General features: G+C 42.2%; 1 protein-coding gene across 1 annotated transcript in view; it reads right to left on the bottom strand.

The window, feature by feature from the left end:
• Window positions 1-22,305, bottom strand: part of ATRN (attractin) — a gene marked incomplete in the record, with an annotated part of 385,746 nt that overhangs the window by 285,066 nt on the left and 78,375 nt on the right. The window contains 1 exon segment of the mRNA XM_077478033.1: window positions 12,620-12,703. Coding sequence (XP_077334159.1) covers window positions 12,620-12,703 — 84 coding nt within the window.

A 22,305-nucleotide genomic window follows, 5' to 3' on the forward strand; every position in this document is an offset into this window, starting at 1 on the left:
AAAAAAAATTTTTTTGTCATTATTCAATCGCTTGAGGCAAAAAAATAAAATATTCAATGGGCTCAACATGCCTCTTATCAATTTCCTTAGGGTGTCTACTTTCCAAAATGGGGTCATTTGGGGGGGTTTTGTACTGCCCTGCCATTTTAGCACCTCAAGAAATGAGATAGGCAGTCGTAAACTAAAAGCTGCGTAAATTCCAGAAAACGTACCTTCGTTGGTAGATGTGACAACTTTTGCGCAAACCAATAAATATACAATTATTGACTTTTTTTTTTTTACCAAAGACATGTGGCTGAATACATTTTGGCCTAAATGTATGACTAAAATTGAGTTTATTGGATTTTTCTAATAACAAAAAGTAGAAAATATCATTTTTTTTCAAAATTTTCGGTTTTTTACGTTTATATCGCAAAAAATAAAAATCGCAGAGGCAATCAAATAGCGTCAAAAGAAACCTCTATTTGTGGGAAGAAAAGGACGCAAATTTTGTTTGGGTACAACATTGCATTACCGCACAATTACCAGTTAAAGCAGCACAGTGCCAAATTGTAAAAAGAGCTCTGGTTATTTACCAGCAAAATGGTCCGGTCTGAAAGTGGTTAAGGCTACTTTCACACGAGGTGCTTCACAGGCGCTACAGCGCTAAAAAAAGAGCATCTGTAAAGCGCCTCTCCTGTGTCTCCTGTGTGAAAGCAATCTGGCTTTCACACTGGAGCGGTGAGCTTGCAAAACGGTACAAAAAGTCCTGCAAGCAGCATCTTTGGAGCGCTGTAGGAGTAGTGTATTCACCGCTGCTAAAGCGCTCATTCCCATTGAAAACAATGGGGCAGCGCCGCTAAACCATCGGCATAACGCCGATGCAGTGGCACTATGCGGTCAGTTTTAAACCTTTTTCGGCCGCTAGCGGGGGTTAAAAGTGGCCTGCTAGCGGCCAAATAGCACCACTAAAGCGACGGTTAACAGATACTAAATATAGCGCCTTTTTACCACCGCTGCCCCCCCCCCCCCCCCGCCTCAGTGTGAAAGTAAAGCTTTGTTGGGTAGCTTCCTAAAGGGGCTAGCAAACTTATCTATTAGATTTTTCTTGACTTCCACAATATAAATGGTTTTATGTTGGAAGAAGTCTGCTGTCCCACTAAAGCTATTTAAACAAATTCAATTGGATCATAACCAATGATAACATAATAAGCATATTAAATAAAACACAAACTAAATTTGAACTAATATGGAACCCGTGGATTTAATACAAACTTCTCTATATGAAATCTGATGCATATAACTATATAACTCACCCCCACCCCCCTCCCATTTCTTGCTCTCTCTGTCTGTCAAGTGTCCTACTATCCCTTATCTTGAGGGAAGACTCCTCTAGCGCCAGCAAATGGCCCGTGTAGATCATGGACAGGGTTGTGCTTTGAAAGTGAGAAATGGTCCTGTGGCTTTACAGCCTCCCAAGTAATTTTTAATAAATGCAGAGACTACTACTAGCAAACTTTATAAGAAGCCCACAGCTGCTATTAATTACCATGACTCATGATGGTATGTGTAAAGCCAGCCATAAATGGATAGAAATACGGGCGGTTCAGCAAGGATCGGCTGAGATTCTTTTCATGGATGGGCACAGGCCGATTGTACCCAGGTCGATTCATCAAATCAACTGGGGTACAATCCAGCCTGTCTGATTACATTAGATTACTGCCGGCGGCTATAGCTGCTAGCAGGATTCATTGCGTTTTGCCAGCAACCCTGCCAAAACACTACTATAGTGCTGCCAGAGGCTTGGGGGGGGGGGGGGGGGGGGAGCAATTTCCTTCCCTTCCACCCGTGGTGGAAGCAAAGAAAATTGAGTCATCTACATGCTGCTTTAGGCTGGTCATACAATTTACAATCTGAATCTATAATACAGCACTGTGCAAAGTGGTTGGTAGAAGCATGCAAGCACTGTTTCAAGACTTTATACTTACTCTAAACGTACCTGCCTGCTTGCAGTTTTCTTTGGAATGTAAGCAAGCATGGCTCAGTTTACATTCTGGCACAGCGCTTGTGTGCCAGGATGACCAATGATGACAGCCGCAGCCCAGCACCCGGAAGAAGCTGGGTATAAAAAGCAGATGTCTGAATGCTGAAGGATAGGATAAGTATCACAGAGTTTAGCTCCCCTATAAGTTTGGGTCAAATGATGGCATGCAGCAGCTTCAATATGTGTTTATCAAAAGGAATCTTTGACAAGTACGGTAGGCAAACGGCTCCAGCATGTGATATGACAGTAGTTTCCTGGACTACTTGTCACAGCAGTTTACAACCATATGGACATGGACCGTCATTCTCTTATGGGTGTTTTTCGGGCAGACACACAAACTAAAAATGAAATAAACACTTTTTTAGTAAAAAAGCGTCAAAAATCTGGTTGTGTCTTCCTGTCCTGCTGACGACCAGTCTCATTTCTCATCCCACTGTCACAGGGACAAGTAAGCCAAGACGATACCTGCCAAATGCTCAACAGCAGCAAGAAAGAAAAAAAAAAAAGTCAGCAGCTACAAATACTGTAGCTGCTGCCTTATAAGGACACTCACCTGTCCAGGGAGCCTGCCATGTCGGCACCCCAAACCGATCCATCAGCTTCGGTGCAGGCATTGCAAGTAAGAGAAAGCGGCAGGGAATGCTCTCTGAATGGTTATAGATGAGAAACTCAAGTGCTAATATGAATACTAGTGAACTCCAAAAACAAAATTCAGCTGCAACTATTCTATTGTGCTCCAATACCACATACAAGAAAGCTGAATGATTAATAGTGCGCTAGAACCTATGACTGTTCCACAGTGATAAATAAAACCACACATGAGTTGAGAATCCCCTTGAGAAAGTCACGTGACCTGTGACGCAACGCGTCAGAAGGAGCCGGTGCCGACACTTCCGAGTGTTCGTTATGCTAAGAACATGCGGGATGTGCAGTGAGGAGGAAAGCTACATTCTTATGCTGATCATTCAATATGCGGTATACAGTAAGGCAAATGTGAGTGTTTAGACTAAGAAGAGACAATCAGTGTATTAGCAATCTTGCGCAATCATGTTATGTTAAGTGTTTTGAGAATCAACTTAAAGGGATTGTAAAGTGATTTTTTTTTTTTTTTTAAATAACAAAACATGTTATACTTCCCTCCACTGTGCAGCTCGTTTTGCACAGAGTGGCCCCGAACCTGCTCTTCTGGGGTCCCCCGGCGGATGTCTCGGCTTCCTCCCGCAGGTGCTTCTCATGTTCATGCGAGCTCCCTCGCATGGTGAGAAGCATCTGCGGGCGCGCTCCCGTGATACAGCCGGTGTTCTGCCTAATAGAGTCCGCCCATCAAATGGTGTCCGCTCCGTACTGCGCATGCGCAGTACGGAGCAGACGAAGCTTCGGAAAAACTCCAAAGCTGAACGGCGCCTGCGCCGTGAGTGGAGGTGGTAGCCCCACCATCCAAGCGGACATAGGGTTGTGAATTTTAGAGGGCCCCTCGCGGGCGAGCTTCGCTCGCCACGCTTCGGGCTCGGCCTCGCTCTGCTCGGCTCTTTTTTATTCTAACTCTATGTCCACTTGGATAGTGGGGATAGAACCTGGACTCACGGCGCAGGTGCCGTTCATCCTCGGCAATTTTCGGAATCTGTGTTCCTGTGTACTGCGCATGCGCAGTACGCAGGGGACACTAGCTGATGGAGGACACTATTTTACAAGACACCGGCAGCTATAGCCACTCGCTGTATCACACGGCTCCGCGTCAGTGGATTTGATTGACAGCAGCGCAAGCCAATGGCTGCGCTGCTTTCCATCCATCCACTCCAGCCAATCAGCGGCCAGGCTGAACGGTGGAAAGGACGTCGGGGGCGAGCGCGGGATTTTTGAGGGGTGAGGTAAGTAAAATGGGGGGGGGGGGCTGGGGGGTGTGAGATGTTTTTTCAACTTAATGCATAGAATTCATTAAGGTGAAAAAACATTTACCTTTACAACCCCTTTAACCTGGAGAGGCTGGGTTGCTTTTGGAAAGGTCCAGGAGAACTGCTTGCACTGTGTCCCAGGATCAGAACACAGAGGCTGACCATTATAATGATTTTGTGTCCGTCTGCACTTTTTTTGTTTTTCTCATTTTTGGTTAGTTTATGATCACGGTCTAAAGAACTCATTGTTACAGAATTTACATATCGGCTTTTGCAGTAATCAGATGTGCATGGACAATTCATTATATATGGTTGTTTTATCACAGTGGAACAGTTTTATAGGTTCTAGCACACTATTATTCAGCTTTCTGAATAATCCCGTCTTTATTCTGGGATACACAGGTCCCAGGAGGAGGAGGGCCGGATGCAACCGCGGAAGCGACATACCTTGCCGCAACGACGTAGGACAAAAGTCCCACAGAAAAAATACAAAAAAAAGGTACCAAAAAGAAAAATTGTTCAAGACAGAGTTCAATTTTTTCTTGGAACTCCACTTTAACAGAAGTCTTTTCAGGACTATCCAAAAATAAAAATACACAAAAAAGTCTAGGCCTTCATTGGCAAGACCTCCACAATACAAAGCGCCCGAGTACAGACAGTAGAACAGGACGAATAGCCAAACCAAGTTGCACAGCAGCAGGGGGAATCATTGGCCAGAAAAGCCTCTTTGTGGCAGCAAGGTTCAACCTCATCCACCAGTAGACAATTATTCTGTTATAATTAGTGGAATATTCATTACTGTATTCTGGTTTATTTCTCAGAAAGCATTGGAGGGGATCAGGGTGACTTGTCAAGCAACTAGAAGCTTAGTAATAGTCATCACCCACGCTTCTCCCAGTGCAGGTTTCCTTTATACTAATCACCCATTGACCCCTATCTCTTAAGAAATCTTATTAAGACAGATTGTCGCTAAAATCAAAGTGCCAATAAAAGATGTCAATTCAAAGAAGATAGTAATTACTTAGCTCTTTCATTACCTACACTGCAGTAGTGAAGAAAAATTGTTGCCTGAAGCCTCTTCAGAAACAGACCCTTTGAAGAGTATTGATCTCCTGGTCCCCACATAGTGGATGTCTTTGCTGACCACTAGGTCACTACAAGACAGATAAATGACGAAGGGGGACGAAGAGAACACCGAGTACAACAGGGATCCCAGAGAACAACATGTGTCTAAATGTATGAAGAGACTGCAGGCCATAGTTTCTTTATGAGAGGTATTTCCTATCTTCTTTGTAGGGACATCTTTTATAGTCCCTTTGATTTTAGCGATGGTTATTTTAAAGCAGCTGTTATCACATACACATAAAAAGGTAGAAAAAGTTTCCCATAAAAAAAAGAAAAACACAATGTTAGTCTGTCCTGTTCCCATCAACCTAGGGCTGCAACTAACGATTATTTTCATAATCGATTAGTTGGCCGATTATTTTTTCGATTAATCGAATAATCGGTTAATAACATTATAAAAAATAATAATAATAATTTTGCTGCAATTTGCATTTTTACATATTTTTTTTGGCCAATTTGTTGTTGGGCAGATTAAAAAACACAAATTGCCGCAAAAACGCATTATTGCATGCTTTTCTGCAGCTTCTCCATCGAAGTATATTGAACCAAAAAAACTAAATAGCACCGTTTTGCGTAAAAAAAAAAAAAAAAAAAAAAAGTCCTCGTCTTTTCCAAATACGCAGCAGCTGAAAAAATCATGGATGTGAACGTGTCCCATAGGAAACCATGTAAATGAACTGTAGTGTGTTTCTGCAAAAAAGCACCAAAAAACACAGAGGTGTGACCCAGGTCTGAGATGTTTAGTAACATGATGGGGTTAAACTAAAAATAGTACAAAAACAGCAAATAATCGCTACTGTAAGGGGTTACATTTTTACTATGGGACAGTGAAAGTAATATTTACAGTAGCGGTTTGCTCTTTTTGTACTATAAAGGGCTAATTTTAGTTTTTTGTTAACCCCCATTATGTTACTGCCCGATTATTCGATTATGAAAATAGTAATCGATTACTTTCATAATCGATTAATCGATTAGTTGTTTCAGCCCTACATCAACCTTTGCACTCTTGAAACACTACGATCGGTAAACAATCTTCAGCATCTAATAACCCTCTGGGTGTTGGATGCCTCGCTACTAAATGCTGCTGTGCCAAACAAAAGTCACCGAGTCGCTGCAAAACAAAGTAGCAGAGGATCAAACACTCAGTGGGGATTTCTTCAGCATCCGCTATCCAGCGCTTCTCCCTCCACCACTCCTCCCAATGTTATTACCAGCAACTACAGGCTGTAAAAACGGCAGCCGCCAATTAATTTGCATTACACAGCAGATCGGCTGTCAAAAAGCAATAACTTCTGTGTAAAAATGTCACTGCCAGATAGATTGTATTTACTCAATGACACTTGCATACTAACAATGTATTGTTCCACTGCATTTATTCTTTCATATGCAGAGCAAAGGGTCTGACGTGGATCTGCATATTAAAGTGGGGTACCCCCTAAAAAAAAAAAATTAAAAGTCAGCAGCTACAAATACTGCAGCTGCTGGCTTTTAATAATCGGACACTTACCTGTCCCGGGTTCCAGCGATGCGGGGGAACGAAGCCCCCCCTCGCTCCCCGCTCCGCTCGCGGGCGCCGTCATGCATACTGTGGGCACCCGGCTGTGGCTTCACAGCCGGGCACCCACTGCGCATGCGCGAGCGGCGCAGGGCGCCGTGATACGCCGTACAGTCACCTGGGACACGTGACAGGTCCCAGGTGAATGTGCGGCGCGAGGGGAAGTGATGTCACCAGCCCGGGCAATGAAGAAGGCAGACTACGAGGGACCCCCTAGCAACCGGTATTTAGAGGTGAGTAAAAATTTTTTTTTTTGCCAATTATTTTTTTTTTTTTTTTTTTAAGAATTTTAAGTAGTTTTATTTTTTGGGGGGCAACTCCACTTTAACTCAGTTAAAGAAAAGTGAAGTTATCATTCGTTAAAGTAGAACTAAAAGGCAAAACTTTTTTTTCGTTTTGGATAGTGTGAAAACAGATTAGAAGTCCTGTTTTTATGGTTGTCTGTGTCCCTTTTAAAGGAGTTGTAAAGACTTTTTTTAAATAACAAACATGCCATACTTACCTATTCTGTGCAAGGGTTTTGCACATAGAGGCGCCGATCCTCCTCTTCTGGAGTCCCCCAGCAACGCCCCTAGCTCCTCCCCTCACCGAGTGCCCCAACTGGGAAGCTCTTTCCCGGGGGGAACTTGTGTGGGCGTGCTCCCATGTCCTGCTGCTGCGTCCATTGACACCAGGTTAACCACTTCCCGACCAGCGCACGACGATGTACGTCGACAGAATGGCACGGGCAGGCATATTGGCGTACAGGTACGTCCAATATTCAATGCCGCCCTGCCATCGGGAGCGCGCCGGCGGCGCGCTCCCGCGCTGGTCGGGACCCCCGTGAGTCCGGTCGCGGGACCCGCGGACTCGATCGGCGTGGGCATCTCCGTGATCGTCTCACGGAGCGGCCGAATGGAGGAAATGCAGAGTAAACAGCATTTTTCCATTCTGCCTAGCAACTAGTGACGCTGATCTCTGCTCCATGTGATTGGAGCAGAGATCAGTGCTCACTAAATGAAAGCCCAACCCCACCACAGTTAGTAACACACCCCTAGGAACACTTAACCCCTACACTGCCACCCACTGGTTAACCCCTTCACTGCCAGTGTCATTTACACAGGAATCACTGCATTTATATAGCAGTGATTACTGTATAAATGACAATGGTCCCAAAAATGTGTCAAAAATGTCCGATGGGTCCCCCACAATGTCGCAGTCACAATAAAAAAAAAAAATCGCTGATCGCCGCCATTACTATTAAAAAAAAATAATCATAAAAAATTATTAATAAAAATGCTATACAACTATCCCTATTTTGTAAACGCTATAACTTTTGCGTAAACCAATCAATAATCGCTTATTGCGATTTTTTTTACCAAAAATATGTAGAAGAATACGTATCAGCCTAAACTGAGGGAAAAAAAAGTTTTTTTATCTATTTTTGGGGGATATTTATTATAACAAAAAGTAAAAAATAATGCGTTTTTTTCAAAATTGTCGCTCTATTTTTGTTTATAGCGCAAAAAATAAAAAACCGCAGGGGTGATCAAATACCACCAAAAGAAAGCTCTATTTGTGGGAAAAAAAGGAGGTCAATTTTGTTTGGGAGCCACGTCGCACGACCGCGCAATTGTCAGTTAAAGCGACGCAGTGCCGAATCGCAAAAAGTGGTCTGGTCTTTGACCAGCAAAATGGTCCGGTCTGCAAGTGGTAGGTAAGTAAAAGGGGGGCTCTGTGGGGCTGCAGCATCACTGGAGGGTTCTCATTTTAATACATAGAATGTATTAAGGTGAAAAACCTTGCGGTACAACCCCTTTAAAGGAGATTCACCCTCTTTCTTGTTTACGGTTATCATTGAACGTAAAAAGTCAACAAAACCCAAAATTTTGTATTTTGTACACAGAAAAGAAAATAGATGGGAAATCTTCCAATGGGGACACTAGTTCTGGTGACTTGAAGGGGCCCCAAGGCATTCCCTTAATTTGCAGGGATTTCCTTTCACTTCCTGTTTTGCTTATGGGACAGGAAGTGACGTTAAATCTCCCCAATGGGACACAGATGGCGTCCAATGCCACAGACACGGGTGGGTTCCGACCAGCTGGTTATGAGTCCTGTACCACAGGCAGGAGGAGGAGAAAGAGGAACACAGATAAGATTTCAAACTGTAACTGGGCTTGAACCATGTGGGACTACATGTTACGGGGGTTAACCCTTTCTTCGGGGCTCCCTTGACCCAGAGACCTTGGGCTCATGAACTGTCCCCCCCTCACCTGGTGTTCCCTGGATATCTGGCCACGATCCTGGGCATTCACATCTGGATAGATGTCCACGGGCACCTCCAAATTCCTAGAGTGCCCACAGCATCCTATTCCTAGCAGGGGCAGCGGTGGGGTTTTACAGCCACTTTGAGTGTAGATGTCCACAGGACATTCATTTCAAACCGTTTGGCTGATTAACATTATTGCCTACATGGCTTGACTAGCTTTTTGGACTTCATCAATCACATTTGCAAATAAACTTATGGTGAACACAGTTGTCATCTTCAACATCTTCACCACTCTTTGGATCAGCGCTCCCTGAATTGCTTTTATAAAGCTTAAGGGAAGGCCTGGTCTTTAAGTAGTTAAATGCCTTCCCTGGAAGAGTCCTTACCATCAGCACCTCCAGGGAGAAACGGGAACTGTAACTAGATATAATCTCTCTCCCTGCATTGAGATTATTTTTCTAGCAAAAACCTGACCTATGCTATATACAGGGTCGCTGGTATAATTTCCCTGTTTCTTTCTGTTCATTAACATAATGTAATTAATGCAGCCAGAGCTCCTAATGGCCTAAAAGCTAATGCATGCTACTGGAAGGTCAACATACTCCTCATTCTTGCATTGGTAGAGAAGTTTAACCTGTTTGTGGTCATGAGTAATAGAATCAAATAGACTGGCAATATACAGTCTTTCACACAAGACTTCTAGCGCTGAATGTTAATATAAACTCACCGGCCACTTTAATTGGTACACCTTGCTAGTATCGGGTTGGACCCCCTTTTGCCTTCGGAACTGCCTTCATTCTTCATGGCATAGATTCAATAAGGTGTTGGAAACATTTCTCAGAGATTTTGGTACATAGTGACACAATAACACGCAATTGCTGCAGATATGTCAGCTGCACATCCATGATGCCAATCTCCCATTCAACCACATCCCAAAGGTGGCTCTAATGGATTGAGATCTGGTGACACTGAAGGCCAATGGCATACAGTGACCACATTGTCATGTTGAAGAAACCAGTGGTGAGATGATTTGAGCTTTGTGACATGGTGCATTATCCTGCTGGAAGGAGCCATCAGAAGATGGGTACACTGTAGTCATAAAGGGATGGACATGGTCAGCAACAATACTCAGGTAGGCCGTGGTGTTTAAACAATGCTCAATTGGTACTAAGGGGCCCAAAGTGCCAAGAAAATATCCCCCACACCATCACCACCAGCCTGAACTGTTGATACACGGCGGGATGGATCCATGCTTTCATGTTTACACAAAATTCTGACCCGACCATCTGAGTGTCGCAGCTGAAATCGAGACTCATCAAACCAGACGTTTTTCCAGTCTTCTATTGTCCAATTTTGGTGAGCCTGTGAGAATTGTAGCCTCAGTTTCCTGTTCTTAGGTGACAGGAGAAGGCACCCAGTGTGGTCTTCTGCTACTGTAGCCCATCTGCTTCAAGGTTCAATGTGTTGTGCATTCAGAGATGGTATTCTGCATATCCTGGTTGTAACGAGTGGTTATTTGAGTTACTGTTGCCTTTCTATCATCTGGAACCAGACTGCCCATTCTCCTCTGACATCAACAAGGCATTTTCCTCCACACAACTGCTGCTCACTGGATATTTTCTCTTTCTTTGACCATTCTCTGTGAACCCGAGAGATGGTTGTGTGTGAAAGTCCCAGTAGATAAGCAGTTTTTTTTAAATACTCAGACCGTCTGGCGCCAACAACCATGCCACGTTCAAAGTCACTTAAATCCCCTTTCTTCCCCATTCTGATGCTCGGTTTGAACTTCAGCAAGTCATCTTCGCCATGTCTAGATGCATCAAGATGCTGCCATGTGATTGGCTGAAAAGCAATTTTAGTTACCAAGTAATTGAACAGATGTACCTAGTAAAAGTGTCCGGTGGCTGTATAAAACATCATAAATCTTACACTTCCAAGATGTCCCGAGGATCAACAAACATCTGTTACTTTAGAAATAAGATAATAAGTTACATGCTTGTTCTGAAAGATTTTTGTACACCATTTGCCAAAACGCCTGTTTTTAGGGCCACTACTTTCAATACAGCCATCTGGTTTCACCAGAGGTCTGGCCTACAATGTGCACAGCACATTCTTTTAGCTCTACATCAATGATAACCACTCAAACACGGAGATATACAAAGCTGCCATGTGTGGATGGGAGAGACCTAAAAGTGAAAAGGTTACAAAATTGCCATGTAGACTATAGAGTCCTTCTAAATGATATCCAATAATAAAACGCTAAGTTTAGTTAAAATCAAAAACATTTAGGTGAAAGCTTTCCCTGCCCTACCTTCCAGGCACAGCAATCTCTCGGCATGGCAAGGGGGCAATACAAATGAAAGGATCATCAGAAGCTCTCATCAGGATAACCTATGCCCGCCCCTTTCCTGCCAGATCCACCATTCACAGAAGCCGTACTACAGCTGCTGTGAATGACACAGGATCATTGACTGGTGTATGGGTACAATCGCTTGTGTTGCGAAACGCTTGTAAACGGCATTACTCACAATCCGAGGCGTTAATAAATGGCTACAATTACATGGTGGCGCTCTCTATTTTATTCATTATCTGTGCACTAGATTAAGCGGTTGTATACTCGCAAACAAAAAAATAAAAAAAACCTGTAAAGCAAAGGCATAATGAGCTAGTATGCACCTCATGTCCAATCACAGCGGGAGTGGGTCACCGAGGGCACACGCCTCAGACACGGAAGTTGCAAACAACGTACAGGTACGTTGTTTTGAGTAGCCCTGCCACAGTATATAGTTAAAGAGGTTGTAACCCAAAAAAAAATATTAAAATATAATATATATATATATATATATATATATATATATATATATATATATATATATATATATATATATATATATATATATATATATATAACACACACACATATATATATATATATAACACACACATATATATATATATATATATACACACACATATATATATATGGTATATATATATGGTATATATATATATATATATATATATATATATATATATATATATATATATATATATATATATATATATATATATATATATATATATATATATATATATATATATTCCTGTTCCTTTAAAGCAAGTTATACAGTACAGTGCTTGTGCTGTTATTTTTCTTTCTATAATCTAAAATACCTGGCTGGTCCTGCCCTCTCCTCTGATGGGGTGGCACTGATAGGCTAAAGGTGATCACAGAGCGTGCCGCTCACATCTCGCAGCGGGTCGTCATATGACGGCCTCCCAGAGCTAGCCGGCCGCACTGTAGTCATCACTCGGCTATAGCTCGGTCAGCAAGTGGTTAAGGAAACGTACTTTTTTCTCCACAAAAACTGACTGATTACATTGAGCAACAGAATTTTTATTTTTTCTTTGCTTCTTTCAAACCATCCCCTCAACTTCTCAAAACTGCCTAATAAATAAAAAATATTCTTGTCGGGTTTCCAAGGACTGCATAAGAAGATATTTACTTCCATTACGTCTTGTGGCTCAGCAAAGGCCGGTCTCCATTCTCCCATTCCATATTGTATTCAAGACTACAGATGAGATGAGATTCCAGCCATAGATAAATTTCTCTCCATTTATTCAGAGCACACATGTTCCTTGTAATGAATACTGATCAGGGCGCTCACACACCGGACGGCAGCGTCTGAGTGAAGGGATCGCAGCGGGTGGCCAGTAAGAGGGGACGCAGCAATTGTCAGGTGAATGAATGAAAATGTTAAAACTGTGATTATTACCTTCCTTCTATCAGCCAGGTGCACTTCGTTTTATATTTATAATTCCCGGGTCCGTCTGTCACAAAACCGCTCGGTCCCGTTAACCTGAAAAAAATAAAAAAGAAGAGGTTAGGTGTCTGCAACAAATCTTCAGTCACAATTCATTATCTGATCTGTCGTTGGGCAGATCTACACAGCGACCTGCAATCCTGACCCGTGTTCTGTCCTACTGGGAGACCACCTTCCAAATGTCACAAACCACAAAACACAAACACTCTACAGAACTTAATAATGGGTGCCGCGCACATGCTCAGGTCTTCTCTAGAAGATTTTGACAAGTAACTTGGATGGGCTGTACAACCGATATCTTGCTGGATCAGGGACAGGCAAGTATTAGGCTGGCAGAGGGGGCTCGTTGGGGATAGTCAAAAACAAAGTACCTGAAATGTACACATAAAAGTAAAGATACAATATAAAAAAAAAAAAAAAAAAAAAAAGACAAAATCACCATAAATACCCATAATAAAAAGGTGACTAAAGTGAGAGTTCAAGCAGCAAAAAAATAAAATAAAAATATAATATAATATAAATATATATATATATATTATATATATATATATATATATATATATATATATATATATATATATATATATATATATATATATATATATAATTTCTTAAAGTCAGCAGCTAAAAATAATGCAGCTGCTGACTTTTAATATAAGGGCACTTACCTGTCCTGGGATCCCACGATGCCAGCCTCTCAAAGCCGACTGGGCCAGCGGCTCTGTGTGAAGGCGCCGGCATTGCAACAAACAGAAAAAGGCAGTGAAGCCTTTAGGTGGGAGGTGGGGTTAATATTCAAGACCTAAAATCTCTAAATTTTCAGTAAAATATTTAACCGAATCGAACAAAACAGATAACAAACCTATCAAGACTGAAAACGGAGCGTGCCCGTGACATGGCGACACTCCACAATACCCAGAATTGCCCATAGGAATTCTTAAATAGCCTTTACAGGTCAAACGATGGCCCTAGATTTATTCCTTACATTGCAGCAATACCAAACATGGGCGATACCCAACATGTGTTGCATAAACGTCGATTTTGAGCATTTCATTATTTCAGTCATTATATACTTGATGATGGTACCAATGAAAATTAAAAGCGACACAACTGAAGTCATACAGGGAGGTCAAAGGTAGCCTGTGATACTAAGAATGGTATCAGAAGGAAAATGGGGATGGAGGGCCATACCAGTGGGCAGAAAGGAAGGTACTGTAAAAACCCACCAGCAGTGGTAACTTCTCTTATAGATATACAGCTTAGTATATTAGCTAAAGATTGGATTAGTCGCTTGATTTGCCCCCCCCCCCCCACCCCCCCACTTTTATGTGTTGGTTAGTTTTTGTATGTTTGTGTATATGCAGTTAATATTTGTAGACGTGTATATGCTAATTATGTCGTATAAATGATGTATGCAAGGAAAAAAAGAAACATTTCAGAACTTGCTTTGGACTGACTATATATGGTTTTAGAAATAAGGAAGTTATTTATTAGTTTAATAAGGAGATAAGTATTACATTTTGCAACAAGAATGCTTATTTGTCTGTAAATGATGAAATTCTATCATAAAGAAATATAAATCAAGTCATACAGGAGGTTTATTAAAAGCAGAATTTTACTCATAACTGGATACAAAAAAAAAAAAAATGATGTTCTTCAGCAAGAAACATACATTCCACATTAATAATTATGCTACCAAAATTAGTGTGTGCTGTAAATTGTGTGCTGCCATTTTGCTGAAGCCAAGAACCCCTGAACAGCAGTAAATTATAAAGCAGAACTAAACCCATTAATTTAAAAGTTTAAAAAAAACAGTTGCATCCCTGGAATGGCAGGCTTGCGAACTGTCACATTTGCTTGTGTCTTCAAACAGTCAACCAATCGAATGGCTGGTGTCATAACTTTTCACATGAGCAGCACCATGGCAGAGTACGAATGAAAAAGAAGCATCTTCCCTGGCTGTAAAGTATAGGAGGGTTTAAATCCGCTGTAAGGCTGTCAGCAGATCGGCCTCTACAAACTCGTCAGTGCTTTTAAAAACGCTTAAAAATGGAGAGCAACTCAGCATGTGCAGAGCGGGGTGAGGCCGTGTATTACTGGATTATAAACAGTATAGACACTTATTTTTAATGTTTTACAAAGCTCTAACCTGCAAAAGGGGCCAATCTTTAGTGATCCAGCAGGACTTCATTGTTTGTTTTGATTAAAGCTCAACTTCAGTCATCTTTTCATCTTTGAATCTATTAAATCTTCTGCTCTTGTTGTTTTAACTTTGGATAGTAAAACTTTTTTTTCTGCCAGTAAATACCTTCTACAGCCCACTTCCTGTTTCTTGTCTGGTCATTAGCCTAGGCTTATGACATCATGCACAGCTCTCCCTCTCTAGTGAGAGCTTGCCAGGAAGGGAGGGGGGGGGGGGGGGGGGGGGGGGGGGGAGTCATAAGAGGGCCAATGAGAGCTGCAGAGCTGGAGGCGTGTGTCTGTGTAAATCCAGGAAGTGAACAGGCAGCAGTTTCAGCTGCCCACGGTTAAAATGGTTAGGGTCAGACTCAGTGGAGGGAGATTTCTGCAGCATATTTGGCAACTACAGAATCACAGTATATATAAAATAATATGCAAAGTGGTTGGAGAGAAGCTGCGGAATGGGAAAGATTTTTTTATTACAGATTATGTGAGCAGACTGCAGTTCCTCTTTAATATGCAATTAAAGCCAACACGTGTAATTGGATAGATTTAAGTGATGCCAAAGGTCTCTAGTGAATGGAAATGATGAATGAACCTAGCAGCATTGGGGTCGTTGGTTCAAATCCCAAACTCAGCACTACCTGCCTGGAGTTTGCATGTTCTCTCTGTGCTTTAGATTGTAAGCTCCTTGAGGGCAGGGACTGGTGTGAATGTAAAATATATGCAGTATTTGACAAAAGTGAGTACATCCCTCACATTTTTGTAAAGTTAATATATCTTTGCATGTGACAACACTGAAAAATGACACTTGTCTACAATGTAAAGTAGTGAGTGTACAGCTTGTATAACAGTGTAAATTTGCTGTTCCCTCAAAATAACTCAACACACAGCCATTAATGTCTAAACCACTGGCAACAAAAGTGAGTAAACCCCTAAGTGAAAATGTCCAAATTGGGTCCAATTAGCCATTTTCCCTCCCCGATGTCATGTGACTCGTTAATGTTACAAGGTCTCAGGTGTGAATGGGGAGCAGGTGTGTTAAATTTGGTGTTATCGCTCTCACGCATGCTGGTCACTGGAAGTTCAAAATGGCTCCTCATGGCAAAGAACTCGATGAGGATCTCCAAAAAAAAAAAAAAAGAAACAATTGTTGCTCTACATAAAGATGGCCTAGGCTATAAGAAGATTGCCAAGACCCTGAAACTGAGCTGCAGCACACTGCATGGAATTGGTCTGCATGGCTGTTGTTCCAGAAGGAAGCCCACAAACAGTTTGCTGAACACAAGCAGACTAAGGACATGGATTACTGGAACCATGTCCTGTGGTCTGATGAGACAAAGATACATTTGGTTCAGATGGTGTCAAATGTGTGTGGCGGCAACCAGGTGAGGAGTAAAAAGACAAGTGTGTCTTGCCTACAGTCAGGCATGGTGGTGGGAGTGTCATGGTCTGCGGCTGCATGAGTGCTGCCGGTACTGGGGAGCTACAGTTCATTGAGGGAACCATGAATGCCAACATGTACTATGATATACTGAAGCAGAGCATGATCCCCTCCCTTCAGACACTAGGCTGCAGGGCAGTATTCCAACATGATAACGACCCCAAACAAATCTTCAAGATGACCACTGCCTTGCTAAAGAAGCGGAGGGTAAAGGTGATTGACTGGCCAAGCATGTCTCCAGACCTAAATCCTATTGTGGGGCATCCAAATGGAAGGTGGAGGAGAGTAAGGTCTCTAACATACACCAGCTCTGTGATGCCATCATGGAGGAGTGGAAGAGGACACCAGTGGCAACCTGTGAAGCTCTGGTGAACTCCATGCCCAAGAGGATTAAGGCAGTGCTGGAAAATAATGGTGGCAACACAAAATATTGACACTTTGGGCCCAATTTGGAAATTTTCCCTTAGGGGTGTACTTCCTTTTGTTGCCAGCAGTTTAGACATTAATGGCTGTGTGTTGAGTTATTTTGAGGGGACAGAAAATTTACACTGTTATACAAGCTGTACACTCACTACTTTACATTGTAGCAAAGTGTCATTTCTTCAGTGTTGTCACATAATAAAGAATAAATAAGAATAAAATATTTGCAAAAATGTGAGGGGTGTACTCACTTTTGTGAGATACTGTATGTAAAGCGCTGCGCACATTGACAGCGCTATAAAAGTCCCTGTAATAAATAAATCCCAAGTGAACAGACAGAATGCATCCTCAGTGAAGTCTCTGATCTGTAGGGGTTGGATAGGCTGTATGATTAGGGACGTCACTGGTCTGTACTCCTTGGATCAGCAGCATTCTCAATGGCAGATACTTTTGAATAGGTGGCTTCCAATTTAGTTTAATAAGGTGACAAAAGTAGTGAGCAGGTATTGCTCGAGGGCTACATTAAAATACTAAAACACAAATGGAGCACAGTGATGAGCTTAGTGAATACAAGAAGTTCTGTGTAATTAATCACAATTAATGGGAACACACCCCATGATGGAAGTTGCCGCAGGAAAGAAATTCCCTTCAAGACAAAAAAAAATTCTGTTGCATAAAACAATAAGCAGCTTATATCGGGAATAAATGTCTCAAAGAAAACAGTGAAACATGAGTCACTTAAAAGTAAAAACAAAAAAGTCACAAAGAAATGGAACAAGTACAAATTATAAGTTATTAACATTGTGAAATGAAACGGATGATGAACTAACCCTCTTGTATTAACTTGTGTTTTAACTGTACCGTGCCCTTTATTTTGTAAAATGCTGGGAAAACACTAGCGCTATATAAATCCTGTATAATAATAATAAAATACAAAATAGTTTTAAAACTACCCATAAGATCTCAGGGCCACCCTAGCTAATTTACTTACAAAGGTTACTATTATTGATGCCTCGGGGTCTTTCAAGCAGATTTTTTTTTTTTGTTCCCAAGTAGCGGGGATGTGCTTGTTTTTGTCTAAATGCTCCTAGAATGGAGATTCAGCTGATCCTCCCAGCACAAGACCTGGCCCTTCGGCTCCTGCCTCACCCGTGGTCCAGCCACGGGTGGGGCAGCCGTCTTGTGCGATCGACTGTTCCTGGTATCATTACACCCAAAGACTGGCTCTGGATGTGGGGGAGCGCCGTTTTCTGGAGGACCACAAAAAATAAAAAAATCAGGTGAGCCTAGGCTCAGTTCACCCCTAGACAAAGCAAGTAGTTAAAGCGGAGTTCCAGTTTTTGTTTCCCTTTTAGAAAGTACCCCCATGATAGTCGCAGCTTATGACATGCAAATCGGCAGAAGGTGCATATGTAATCGTTGTAAATCCAATGCTACGCATTGTACCCTCTCGAACCTGAAAGCTTCCATCTTCAGTTTGGGCAGCTGAAGCCCGGTTGGATTTTCTTCTGGGATACGGTGCAGCTGGAGGCGAACGTGGCACGGCAGATGCCCGTTAAATCCTGGGATAGAGGACACATTTATCCCAGGAGCCAATGGGCAGGAGGATATGACGTACCTTTCCACGGCAAGGTAATACAGAAGTGAAACGCTTCAGGAAAAAAAGTCCCAAACATTGATGACAGCGGTAAGCAATGCTGGGGGGCCAAAGTGGAAAAAATAGGGTGGAACTCTGCTTTAACCCATCCAGGGCTGCCACGTCCCAACTGCATGGGGGGGGGGGGGGTTTGCCCGGAGCTTTAGGCCCCTTTCACACATGCGGATGATATGTCCATATTTCATCCATCCGTTTGCGGATGAAATACGGACATCCATTCATCCCTATGGGATAGCGGGTGTCTGCGGATGAGCATCCGCAGACAACCGCTATTGTCCGCCTCCGCAAATGTCCGATTCTGCAGACGGAGGAAAATCCTATTTTTCTGTCCGTCTGCAGAGCGGATCGGATGAACACGGACACACGGTCCGTGCTCGTCCGATCCCCATAGAGGAGAGCGGAGAGCTGACAGGGCGGTCCCCGCAGTGTGCGGAGACCGCCCTGTCCGCAGCCGGCTCAGCGGGGACAACGGAGCGATCCCCGCTGAGCGAGCGGATCATCACGGGGCGGATCTTTACTGATCCGCCCCGTGTGAAAGGGGCCTTAAGCCATATCCACTGCTACAAATTAAGACCAGTACATGACCAAAAGCAACCGCTATATGTGGGCCAACCTGAGAAGGCTAAGCAAACTTCTACAATTAATAGATGAAAAAGGTTTTCCATGCTAAAAGATTAGTAATTTGGTATGTAGCGCTGGCTCCTGACGAGCAGGCGCTATTGTTTTTGAAACATTAAGTTGCCTGAAGCCACAGTTGGGCTTCGGACTATTTCTCTAAATTTCTGGTTTCAGTACCAAGTCCAGCTGGGTTGCACTGGTATTATACAGGATTTGTATAGCTCCAACAGTTTACACAGTGCTTTACAACTTGAGGGTAGACAGTACAAATACGCTTTAATACCGTAGGAATCAGAGGGCCCTGCTCCTTAGAGCTTACAATCTAATCTAAGATATATAACAGGCAAGGGTGTTTTCTGCTACCAGAGGAAAAAAAAAAAAAAAAGGTTGTATGAATCAGCCAAAAGAAGGAAGTGTAATTTAAATTTGCTTGGGGTAGAAATTGATTTAAACTAGCTACATTAACTGTATAACGCAGAATTCCTCAACATAAAGGTCAGCCTTTAGGAATGCATACACTAACAAAGCACTCGGGAGAATTAAAATAGAAATGCTTTAATTATGTAACATGTTCCTACTTACTAAACGACATCTCTAAGATTGTTTAATATAAACTTATTTGACCACAAAATAGAAATGCTTTCAACTAAAAACTCAGAATGCTGGTTGGAAGCTAAACAGTGGGGACCTTCAGTGGAGAGGGAACAAGTTTTGCTTTTTGACTGCTGGTGATTGCTGGGTTGCATTTTTAGGTTCATTTTGGGGCTTTTCCTTGTAGCTTTTTGTTCTTTGCCTACTAATTAAAGGGGTTGTAAAGGTTCATTTTTTATTTTCTACATAGGTTCCTCTAAGCTAGTGCATTGTTGGTTCACTTACCTTTTCCTTTGATTTCCCTTATAATTTTTTTTTTCTTTGTCTGAATATCTCACTTCCTGTTTCTCCTCAGTAAACTTCTCACCATCATCCGAGCTGGTGGTTAGTCAGCCAGAACAGCTTACTGAACAGCTTACCGAGGAGGAACAGGAAGTGAGAAATTCAGACAAAGAAAAAAACATTTAGAAGGGAAATCGAAGGAAAAGGTAAGTGAACCAACAATGCACTAGCTTAGAGGAACCTATTTAGAAAATAAAAAAACGAACCTTTACAACCCCTTTAAGTCGAGTGGATAATTGGTCACTGGTGCTTGAGGACTATAAAACCTTCTGTAGCACTCCTTGTGAGCCTGCTCATCTTTGAGCTTGCTGGAACTTAGACCAAGTGGCGAGTTAACCACTTGCCGACTGGCTCCTGTACATATTACGTTGGCACTTTGAAGATGGATATCTCAGTAATGGCAGCAGCTGCTGCCACAACCGAGATATCCATTATTTCAGGCACAGGTCGCGTTTACGATAATGGTGGTCTCTGCGGCAGCTTCGTCGCAAGATCACCGTTATCGGCAGCGGGAGAGGAGCCCCCTCCCGCCATTCACAGGAGCTGTCGGCAGAGGCGATCGGGTCCTCTCTGTGCCTGGGTATGGAGACGTGTGAGGCTAAGATGGCCCCCCCACCCGTCTCCATACCATAGCAGGGCGGAAGCAATGTCACTTTCACCCATAGCTCTTAACCACATGCCGACCGGGCCATAGCCGAAAGACGGCTACAGCGCGGTCGGCTTATTCTGGGTGGACGTCCGTGGGACGTCCTCACAGAATCTTGCTTGCGCGCTCCCCCAGGAACATCTGATGGATCACAGTAAATGGCAGCTGATAGCGGCAGTTTACCACGTGATCGCTCTGTCAAATAACGGAGTGATCACTTGTAAACAAAGCAGAGTCAGGTCATGACACCGGTTCCTCCCTCCCCTCTCTGTACCGATCGGTACAGCGAGAGGGGGAGAGATGGTAGCAGCACTGTGGGCTGGATGTGTAGTGCCCACTGCACTCTGCCAATACTCTGCCAATACTCTGCCAATACTCTGCCAATACTCTGCCAATACTCTGCCAATACTCTGCCAATACTCTGCCAATACTCTGCCAATAGTTTTAACAGAAACAAAGAATTTTTTTTTTTTTTAAACCGAATTTTCGGCCCTTTTTTATTTTTAGTGCAAAAAATAAAGAGCCCAGCGGTTATTAAATACTACCAACAGAAAGCTCTATTTGTGAAAAAAAGAACAAACATTTCATATAGGCACAGTGTTGCATGACTGAGTAATTGTCAGCGCCAAAGCACCAAAAGCTGAAAATTGGTCTGGTTAGGAAGGGGGTTTAAGTGCCCAGTGGTCAAGTGGGTAAAGGCACATTTTTTCAAAGTAATTTTTTCAAATGACAATTGTTTTATTTTTCTATATTGCATTTTAGTACAAATAAGAGGTTTGAGGACTTTTTGACCCCAGATCTCATATTTAAGAGGTCATGTCATGCTTTTTCCTATTACAAGGAATGTTTACATTCCTTGTAATAGGAATAAAAGTGACCCGACCTTTTTTCCTTTTTTTTAAACACTAAAAAAATAAAATTAACTAAAAATAAGAAAAAAAATATAATAATAATAATAATAATAATAATAATAATAATAATAATAATAAATATATATATATATATTTTTTTTTTTTTTTTTTAAAGCGATCCGTCCTGCAAGCTTTTGCGCAGAAGCGAATGCATACGCGAGTAACGCCCGCATATGAAAATGGTGGTCAAACCACACATGTGAGGTATCGTCACAATTGTTAGAGCGAGAGCAATAATTTCTAGCCCTAGACCTCCTCTGTAACTCAAAACATGCAACCTGTAGAATTTTTTAAATGTCTCCTATGGAGATTTTTAAGGGTAAAAGTTTGTCACCATTCCACAAGCGGTGCAATTTTTAAGCGTGACATATTGGGTATCAATTTACTTGACGTAACATTATCTTTCACAATATTAAAAAAAAAAATTGGGCTAACTTTACTGTTTTTTTATTTAAAAAAAAACTGTTTTAAACTTGTAAACACCAAAATCTCAAAACGAGGCTGGTCTTTAAGTGGTTAAAAACCAGAGTGGAACTGGACTAAGTGGCAAGTTAAAAACCAAAGTTTAAAACAGGAGGTTCTAACGGGTCATAGTACCTGTGTAATGCGAGTACCTGAGTGTTTGAGTAGTGTGTGCGGATCGTTAGTACTTGTGTATTGTGAGTGCACGTAGGTCTCCAAGAGCAGCAAGGATGTGGAATTCCCTTCCACAGGCGGTGGTCTCAGCGGGGGGCATTCATAGTCTCAAGAAACTATTAGATAAGCACCTGAATGACTGCAACAGAGATATACAATGTAATACTGACATATAATCACACACATAGGTTG

The sequence above is a fragment of the Lithobates pipiens genome, unplaced genomic scaffold (assembly GCF_037356315.1).
Source record: "Lithobates pipiens isolate NorthernLeopardFrog02 unplaced genomic scaffold, aLitPip1_a1.2 Scaffold_13, whole genome shotgun sequence".
In the NCBI taxonomy this organism is placed as follows: domain Eukaryota; kingdom Metazoa; phylum Chordata; class Amphibia; order Anura; family Ranidae; genus Lithobates; species Lithobates pipiens.